The sequence below is a fragment of the Copadichromis virginalis genome, linkage group LG13 (assembly GCF_057382275.1).
Source record: "Copadichromis virginalis isolate Kocher_CV1m ecotype Utaka linkage group LG13, C_Virginalis_male_GT1.1, whole genome shotgun sequence".
In the NCBI taxonomy this organism is placed as follows: domain Eukaryota; kingdom Metazoa; phylum Chordata; class Actinopteri; order Cichliformes; family Cichlidae; genus Copadichromis; species Copadichromis virginalis.
Genome location: NC_140630.1, coordinates 10,383,273 through 10,393,432, shown reverse-complemented (window position 1 = coordinate 10,393,432; position 10,160 = coordinate 10,383,273). Strand labels below are relative to the sequence as shown.

Below are 10,160 nucleotides of genomic sequence, written 5' to 3'. Positions count from 1 at the left end.
ATGAAAGGAGGTAGGCTGTCTTCTGCTGTGAAATATATTGACATGACTAAACATATATAGGTTCAATATTGATTAATTGATTGATTTATTTAATAAATCCTCCTTTCATCTTGTTGAATTTAATGCAATCTCAACTTGGATTGCAAAAAAACCCTCTCTCCTTAAAGGTTGCAATCTTCAGCTTTTGCTTTACTTACTGCTCACTGTCTGGTACTGGTAATATCAACACTATCTTTACAGATATTATTGGAATTTGTAAATATATTCTAAAATGTTTGTTTTATTTTGTTAATATTTTTTTTCTTTTTCATGTACCACTGTGCACAAGGCTGAAGTCTTTGCAGATGAAAACTTCTGTGTAAATCCTAAATGAAAATGCAGTCAACTGTATCTGGCATCTGAACAGTCACTCACCCTCTTACGCAGGTTATAAGTGAGCAGCAGGTTTCGAGAGAAGTGGTTGGAAAATGCCGTGTAGAATTCCAGCACCTTCTGCAGAGCGTCGCGTTTAATAACGTGGAGGTCGCAGTAGGTCAGAGCTCGCACATTGGCGCAGGACTGAGCCAGAGTCACCTCTTTCCAGAAAACGTCCCCAAATACGTCTCCCTTTCCTGCAGGAGAGAGCGCACAATTTTAGTTCCATGTTAGTTCAGCAACAAGATCTGATCTTCCAGGTAAAAGAAAACAGTAAGAGACAAAAACAGGCTTGCAAAAACAGCTTTAATAATGTTTTTATATATCAGTTATCGATGATTATTGAAAATCTCAGTACCTGTAATTTAACACACAGCATTAAGTGCTACACACAGGTTTACACTAAATGGACACTTTGTAAGGTACACCTGTTCAAATGCTTGTTAATGCAAATTTCAAATCAGCTAATCCCATGGCAGAAACTCAGTACATTTAGGCATTCAAAGTTCTGAAGTTCAAACCGAGCATCAGAATAGGGAAGAAAGGTGATTTCAACTGGGTATAGTTGTTGGTGCTAGATCTCAGATCTAAGTAGGTCAAAGTATTTCAGAAACCGATTTTTTCCCCACACAGCCATCTATAGGGTTACTTAAGAAAGTAGCATAGCAGAGCTTTCTGATCTGACGTTTGGATGGCAGGGTCAGATTTTCACGTAAGCAACATAAAAGCAGGCCTGTCCTGCCTTTAGTTCAGGCTGCCAATAGAGGTGTAATAATTTGGGGGATATTTTTTGGCACACAAGAGAACTGTTTGAGCACCACAGACTGCCTAAGTATTGTTACTGACCACGTCCATCCAGATCCAGTAGAAACCAAATAAAGTGGATGGTGAGTCTTTTACTTGTGAAAAAGTCCCTCTATATATGGGATGAAAGCAGCAGCTACTTGTTTTAGGTTGGTTATAAATAATACAGTTATGCAATGTGGATCATTTATGAGTCAAGAACACATTTTGGGTTGGGAGGTCTTGGAAAGTCCCCCTCCAGCATGACAGATGCTGCTGAACAGCTGGAACTAAATCCCTTTGTTCTTTTGAGGAGACTTTTATGTATATTTAAAACTGAAGACAAAGCTAGATGAGGATTTTCTGCTGTTCGAGGTAATGGCTTACAACTGATGTATTAACTATTAATACATATAAGAAATATAGCTTTCAAACCTTTATAAAGAGTGTTAAATTACCTTCATAATCTAAAGCTCATTAGACCAACTCAGTAATTTATAAGGTCTGTCATTTGTGACTCATGCACAGCACTTTTTTTAAGTTTGAGAAGCCCAGTATTACCATAAACTACCCTGAACAAAGGAGTACTATGACTCAGTATAATCAACAGCTTATCATGAATTTTTTTTCTTTTTTTTTATTGTCTTGACATAAAACACCTTGTTATTTCTTCACATGATGACATGACGAAACACACGCAGTGGATGAAAATAAACCTTATATGTGGCAAAAGCATTAATATAAAGCAGTATGTGGTACAGTGGTAAAAATAGCAGTAGCTGATTAAACCAGATGCCCTGTCTTGTTTGCTGATTTACTTTACATGGCGTTTCTTTTTCGTTTGTTATTAGTCTCATAAGGAATTCAATACAAAGAAGCTATTTATTCATCACTATAGTTGCCTTCCGGTTCATTGGTTTCATGTTGACAGTATATTGATTTATGCAAAGAGAAAACAATAGAAGGATATTGACAGAAACCAGCCAAGGCACTGTAATATTTCCTACCAGAGCATGGCATCCGTTATTCATTAAATTACTCATAAAGCACATTAAATGATGATGTTTTAACAACAAAACATTCTGCTGTGAACAGTTTTCTACTTTATTTTTTAAAATAAGATCAAATCTAGATGCATTGGAAGACAAACTAGGGTCACTAACATGGGAAGTATCCCAGTAGTTAGGAGTAGGTCCTTATTAATATTCATTAGGCTTAGATGGTGTAGTCATTACAGACGCTGATACTGTGCTTACTTTAATCTGGTCAAGTATGGCCTCATTTACTGGCACAGGTCTCAGTTCAATACATCTATCATAACCACTGTGGGAAAAATACTTTAGGAAATTAGTGGCCTTTGTAATAGTGTGTTTGCTAATAAATCACTTATGAGCAAGCAGACTGCAAATGTAATGATATTTACCCCCTTTTAGCACCGCCTTTGATTTCTACCAACCCCTCAGGTTTTCCATTATGCTCACCGTTGTTTATCCCAGTATGCTTAATATTAATTATCATAACATTATAGAGAGAATTCAAACAGATTGTGAAAGATGCAATTTTAACTAAAGCTTTTTCAAATTAGCTCATAATAAAATCTTAAGAAATAATGGAAGCTAACTAGGTATTTAAAAATAACATTGGTTTATTTCGTTTGTTATGTTGTTCAGTTTCATTGCCTTTACAATAAATCAGTGAAAAATCAATCCAGGCAGCCATATTACATGTTTGCTTGAAATGAACCTGTGGCACAGATATTGATTGTAACCTTTGAAGGCCAAAGGATCGCAAGTGTTGCGTTGTGATTTTCTGTTCAGTCCTGAGTTATAATACTTTTAATTATTATTTATTTTAAAATGCTTATTTTCAGTTAGGTTTAGTTTAAACTAATTTCATTTGACTTAAATGAATACAGCACTGAAAATACACTCAACAAAAATATAAACGCAACACCTTTGTTACTGCTCCCATTCCCCATGGGATGGACGTAGAGACCTAAAATTCATTCCAGATACACAATATAACCATCCCTCCCAAACAGTGGTCACAAATCAGTCCAAATGTGTGGTAGTGGGCACATCTGCTATATTGAGATAATCCATCCCACCTCACAGGTGTGCCACATCAGGATGCTGATCTGACATCATGAGTAGTGCACAGGTGTACCTCAGACTGCCCACAACAAAAGGCCACCCTGGAATGTGCAGTTTTGTCTCACAGCAAAATGCCACAGATGCCACAAGCAATGAGGGAGCGTGCAATTGGCATGCTGACAGCAGGAATGTCAACCAGATCTGTCGCCCGTGCATTGAATGTTCATTTCTCAACCATAAGCCGTCTCCACAGGCGTTTCAGAGAATATGGCAGCACATCCAACCGGCCTCACAACCGCAGACCTCGTGTAACCACACCAGCCCAGGACCTCCACATCCAGCTGGTTCACCTCCAAGATCGTCTGAGACCAGCCACCCAGACAGCTGCTGGAACAATTGGTTTGCACAACCAAACAATTTCTGCACAAACTGTCAGAAACCGTCTCAGGGACGCTCAACTGCATGCCCGTCATCCTCATCGGGGTCTTGACCTGACTCCAGCTCGTCGCCGTAACAGACTTGTGTGGGCAAATGCTCACATTCGATGGCGTCTGGCACGTTGGAGAGGTGTGCGCTTCACGGATGAATCATGGTTCACATTGTTCAGGGCAGATGGCAGCTGAGAATGTCCCAGTTCTTGCATGGCCAGCATACTCACCGGACATGTCACCCATTGAGCATGTTCGGGATGTGCTTGACCGGCGTATATGACAGCGTGTACCAGTTCCCACGAATATCCAACAACCTCGCACAGCCATTGAAGTGGAGTGGACCAACATTCCACAGGCCACAATTGACAATCTGATAGACTCCATGCGACGATGTGTTGCACTGCATGAGGCAAATGGTGGTCACACCAGATACTGACCGGTTCTGGGTCCCCAGACCCCCAATAGCGCAAAAAACTGCACATTCCAGGGTGGCCTTTTGTTGTGGGCAGTCTGAGGTACACCTGTGCACTACTCATGATGTCAGATCAGCATCCTGATGTGGCACACCTGTGAGGTGGGATGGATTATCTCAATATAGCAGATGTGCCCACTACCACACATTTGGACTGATTTGTGACCACTGTTTGGGAGGGATGGTTATATTGTGTATCTGGAATGAATTTTAGGTCTCTACGTCCATCCCATGGGGAATGGGAGCAGTAACAAAGGTGTTGCGTTTATATTTTTGTTGAGTGTAGTTTCACAGACACCACAGACTGGTTAGATTGACAAATTTGAACAAAAGAATTGAGAGTAAATCCCAAGACACTTATTAACCACAAAAGCTTATTCTAGGCAGTTTTACACTAAATAATATAGTTTTAGGTGATTTTTCAGGTATGTAGAATATGTTTTTTACACTAATTTTATAATAATAATAATAATAATAATACATTTTATTTGAGGGCGCCTTTCAAAAACCCAAGGTCACCTTACAAAAGAACAAAATTAATAAAAGAAAACAATAGTTATAAAATACATAAAATAAGTTAAAATTGCAAAGCAGAACTTGACAACAGGTAAAATCAGCACTAAAGTGAAAAAGCCAGTTTGAACAGATGTGTTTTGAGCTGTGACTTAAATGCGGGAAAAGAGTCTATATTTCTTATGGCTGGAGGAAGAGAGTTCCAGAGCTGAGAAGCAGAGTGACTGAAGGCTCTGTTCCCCATAGTGGTAAGACGTGTGGACGGAACAGTAAGATGAATAGCAGATGATGATCGGAGAGGGCGGGAGACAGTGGTGATATGGAGCAGGTCACACAAATAGGAAGGAGCAGATTTATGGATACACTTGTATGTGAGAAGTAAGATTTTAAAGTTTATCCTGGCTTCTATGGGCAACCAGTGAAGCTGCTGAAGAACTGGCGTAATATGAGCTCTTGACGGAATACGAGTTATGACCCGAGCTGCGGAATTTTGAAGAAGTTGGAGTTTATGAAGGGACCTTTTAAGGAGACCAAATAAGAGGGAACTGCAGTAATCAATATGGGACTTAATAAGACTATGGACTTCCCTCCCCATCTCCAGCTGCCTCCCCCTTCCCGCTCCACCACAACCACCCACACATGCAGGACCTTGGAGTAGGGGTATGTCACCAGGGTGCAGAGGAGGCTACCCCCCCCCCCGTCCCCTTCTGGCTGCCTCTGCCTCAATTTTATCCCACAACTTAGACATTCACATTACTCACACTCTCATTACACATACATATAGGATCTTGGGGGTGGGCACGATACACGGAATCCAAATTACCATCAGGGTGTACACCTCACCCCTGGCGTCGTTGCCCACCTCTCAATTTTAAATACATGTAGACATTGAGGGCTAGCAGGAGGGACCATGCGCTTACCTGCTGCTCTCTGGCAGGTAGCTCCATGCCCTCCTGGGTTTTAAATGCACCTTAGAACACACATGCATCAACACTACAATGAGCGGGTGGAGGGAGGTTTGGAGTCTTCTCTCACCCCCATTCTCTGCGGCCTGCTGGAGCGGGGGGGCTAGGAGGAGGAGTTGGCCGTCTGACTGCGGTCTGGAGTGTGGGGCCTCCCTGCTGCTGCGGAGTCGGGGCGGTCTGCCTCTCCCCACCGCAGGGAAAAGGGTAACACCACCTGGGTCTGGGTGCGGTTCCCCCCTCCAGGGGCAAGGGTACCTAGACCCAGTTCGTAGAGTATGCTTGGGGAGTGTGATCGTGTGTACAGCGTCTCTTTATGTCTGTCTCCACGTTGGTTGAGTGTGGAGTAAGTGCATATGAGAGCATGAGGGTGGGAATGGATGTCTGTATCTGTGTGTGCCTGTATGTCTGTGTCTATATGTCAGGTTGGGTGTCAGACGCCACCTCTCTGGGGACATCTCAGGCCCTCCAAGGTTTGAAGGCCTATCTCCCCCCACCACCACTTCCCCTGCCAGTGGTGGACTCCCTCAGACATCGGTGCGTTGGTGGTTCTTTGTGTCTGGGGGTGGGCGTCCGGGTACACACCGGCTCACTCCTTGGCGGCCGCTTATCGGGGCCTGGAGCCTGGGGCTTGCTCGGGCCACTTCGGAGGTGGGGTGCCCCCGGCCTCTTGGCCTGGGGCTCGGTCACTCAGGCACAGCTGGCTGCCGGCGGAGCTCACGGGCGTGTCACTGCAACTCCCCCTGGCTTCTGCTCCGCGGCTGCTGAGTGAGCCCTCATCTGGGCCTCTCCTCAGCTCTTTCTGGGACAGTGGCGCGGCTGCCCCTCTGTTGGTCTTCCTTGGTCTCTTGTGTTCTGTGGGCCTCTGGATGTCTGGAGTTTTGATCTCCTCCATACCTGCTTCATGCCCTGGAGGACGGGGCTGTGGCCCCCCCACACCCTCTAGCACAGGGGTGGCCAACCAGTCAGAGACCAAGAGCCACTTTTTTTTTTACTGTGTTACCGCAAAGAGCCACATCATACGCATGGGCACACATGAACATCACCCATCCTTTCCTCCCTCTCTCTCTCTCTCTCTCTCTCTCTCTCTCACACTCACACACACACACACACACACACACACACACACACAAAATACACACATCTCTGCTCAGCCAGATTTATTGTAAATGTCACACACCAACATGATAATGACAGAAATGGACTCCTACAGTACTAAAACCACAGGCCAGTCATTTTCAACAATGAACATTGTGTGCACTGTCTCACACACACAAACTCTCAGTTCAACCAAGTCCACAAACAAAAATATAATAATCTACAATAGCATTTACTTTTATAATGCATGTTGTTTAGTGGGACTTCTGGCATTCCTTGCCTTGAACAATCCTCTTTAAATCTGGCTTGTATTCCGTTGTTGTCACTCGAAGCAATTCTTTCACATGTGTGTCAGTCAGAACAGATCGATGCTTTGATTTCACATGTTTTAGGGTAGAAAACACAGACTCGCAGACGTATGTTGACCCAAACATTGACAGTATCTTAAGCGCAGCCCGTTTGACATTGGGGTATTTTTCCATTGGCACACTTTTCCAGAACTCAATGGTCCCTTCCCTTAAAGCAGGTTTCAGTTGGTCCTCTTCACAAAGATCGATCATCTCCAACTCAGCCGCAGCTTCATCTGTGACTAGCGGGACTTTCAAACAGCCGGTCTCTGCATTAAATGGGTCGACGAGGAACGTAATCTGTGGCCTTTTCAATTGTAGATCATGGAACCGGGTCACGAAGCTTTCGTGCAAGTTTTCAATCAGCGTTGCATATCTGGCTCTTTGCTTACTCAGGGCAGCACTGGCGACTTGCCCGCTGGCTTTTAGCAGAGTGGGAAAATGCGTTAAATCTCCCTTTTGAATATGTGTCTTGAACAGCTTCAGTTTGTTGACAAACGCAAACACACTTTGCACTAGGTCAGGGAGCATTTTTAACTTACCCTGCAGGGTCAGGTTCAGTCTGTCCAAGTGACACAGCATGTCGACCAAAAAGGCCAGATCCATAATCCACTTGAGGTCCGAGAGCTCGGGATAGTCCTTGTCCTTCTTTTCCATAAACAGTTTCACGGCATCCAAAAGCTCAAAGAAGCGAGAGAGTACCTGGCCTTTTGACAGCCACCTCACAGTGCAGTGCAGCGGCAGGTCACCTGGAAGCCCTTGGTCCAGCTCAGCGATGAGATTCTTGAATTGCCTGTGGTTAAGCGCATGTGTGCGGATATAGTTGCCAATTTCCATCACAGGCTTCATGACGTTATCTAAATTCAATGATTTAGACACGAGTTGCTCCATGTGGATGATGCAGTGGAAATTCCAAAAGTCAGGAATAGTTTGGTCAGCTTTGCACAGCCCCACAAGCCCGTTCACAGATCCCATCATGGCTGGTGCTCCATCCGTGGCTATTGCAGTTAATTTCGTTATGGGCAGATTTGCTTTTTCAAATGCAGCCATCATGGTTTCTTTCACATCTATGCCACGGGTTCTGTCTTTTAATGGCACAATATCCAGGAGTTCTTCTTTGATCACACAATCGTTTGAAACAGACCGTGCAAATATTGCCAACTGAGGCTTGTCTTGTATATCACAGCTCTCATCCAATGCGACACTAAAATACTCACATGCTTGAAGGTCAGAGTGCAACTGTGATTCAATAGCCGTGTTAATGTCCGATATTCTGTGTTCAACAGTGTGGCGGGACAGTTGGACGTCTGATACCATGCGTTTTAATTTGTCGTTTTCAGGAGACAAGATTTCAACAACATCACTGAGGCATTTTTAAACGAACTCCCCTTCATTGTATGGCTTTTTAGCCCGTGCAATGTTCCAAGCCAGCTGATAGGATGCGAGCGTTATGGTCTCTGACCGCTTCGTAAATTTTTGGAAAAACTGTATCTGCTTTTCTGCCTGACTTTTCAAAGTGGCCAACTCGTGCTTGCGAAGTTCAGTCCCTTTTGGAAATTCCTGGTCGATGTTAGCATGGAGTGAGCTGAAGTGGCGCTGAAGATTTGAAGCTTTGAAATGCGCTAATGACGTCTGACATATAAGGCAGAATGGCTTACCATTGCGTTCAACAAAAAAATATAAACTCTCCCACTCTGTTAAAAACGTCCTGTGTTCCTCTTCATATTTTCTTTTTGCTGTGCATTTTTTTCCTGCCATTTTAAGGGCGAACTTGCTCCTACTGGGAAACTTTGCGGTATTTTCATCTCACACACATGCGCATTTGATGAAAATACCGTATTGAACTCAAGCGAAGCGAACGCGCACATTTTAAAACAACAACATAAAAAAAATCAAAACACAAACATAAACTTTGATATGAACGTAAGAGCCGCATGAAACCAGGCAAAGAGCCGCATGCGGCTCGAGAGCCGCGGGTTGGCCACCCCTGCTCTAGCAGATCATTACATGAAGGAACCTTTTAAAAAAAACAAGCGCGTCCATGCTCACAGGTGTACACACGGGTGATCACACCCACAAACTACACCCTTTTTGGCTCCTACCTCAAAGCACACTGTGTTCTGTTGATCTTATGTGCTGCACAATAATGTTTAATATTTAGTATTTACTGTCATATTCCCATATATCATTGTGATGTTGTTTTTTCTATTACTCTTGTTCTCTTCTGCTTGTTTTCTTTTTTCTTTCTCAGCAGGTGATCCAGGTGATTGATATATGCTTTTTTTTTTTTCCTTTTTCTTTTTTTTTTCTGCCCGTTCTGTTGGTTTTTGTCTTTTGCCCTTCTCCCCCGTCCCTCTTCTCAGCTGTTTCTCTTTCCCTCTTTCTTTCTCCCCTTCTTTCCCCCAGTCAAGTCTGTCCCGTATTCAGTAAGTGAAAATAAAATAAACAATAAAAGGTGACTCAAATGGACCATTACGGCAAGGCTGGGATGATCAATTTGGTAAAGTAAATCCGTTGGGCATCTTTCTTTGCCTTTAGACAACAATTCTGATGGCAAAAGAGCCAAACGGGACAGGCAAAAAAAAAAAAGAAAAAAAAAAAGACTATGGACAAGAATGGCAGCAGCATGGGGAGTAAGGAAGGGGCAGAGTCAGTTAATATTACGTAAGGGGAAGTATGCAGACCGGGTTATGTAATTAATGTGGGGCTGGAATGAGAGAATATTATCAAGTATGACACCCAAACTCTTAACCTGAGGGGAGGGAAGGGTGGAGAACGTTCAATGTTAATGGAAAAACTGTGGGATTTGGATAAGATTGAGGCTATACCAACAAGTAAAACTTCTGTTTTATTACTGTTTAGTTTAAGAAAATTGGAGGAGAACCATGATCTACTCTTGATAAGACAATTTGAGAGGGAGGTAGGTGGGAGGGATGAATTGGGTTTAGAAGAGCTGGGTGTCATCGACATAACAGTGAAAATTTATATTATATTTTCAGAATATATGACCAAGAGGGAGCATGTAAATAATGAATAAAAGAGGCCCT

General features: G+C 43.2%; 1 protein-coding gene across 1 annotated transcript in view; it reads right to left on the bottom strand.

The window, feature by feature from the left end:
• The window catches only part of kcnh1a (potassium voltage-gated channel, subfamily H (eag-related), member 1a), a 64,865-nt gene that overhangs the window by 7,931 nt on the left and 46,774 nt on the right, over positions 1 to 10,160 (bottom strand). The window contains exon 11 of the mRNA XM_085477201.1: positions 415 to 611. Within this exon, the coding sequence (XP_085333327.1) occupies positions 415 to 611 (197 nt within the window). The remainder of the gene's footprint in view (positions 1 to 414; positions 612 to 10,160) is intronic.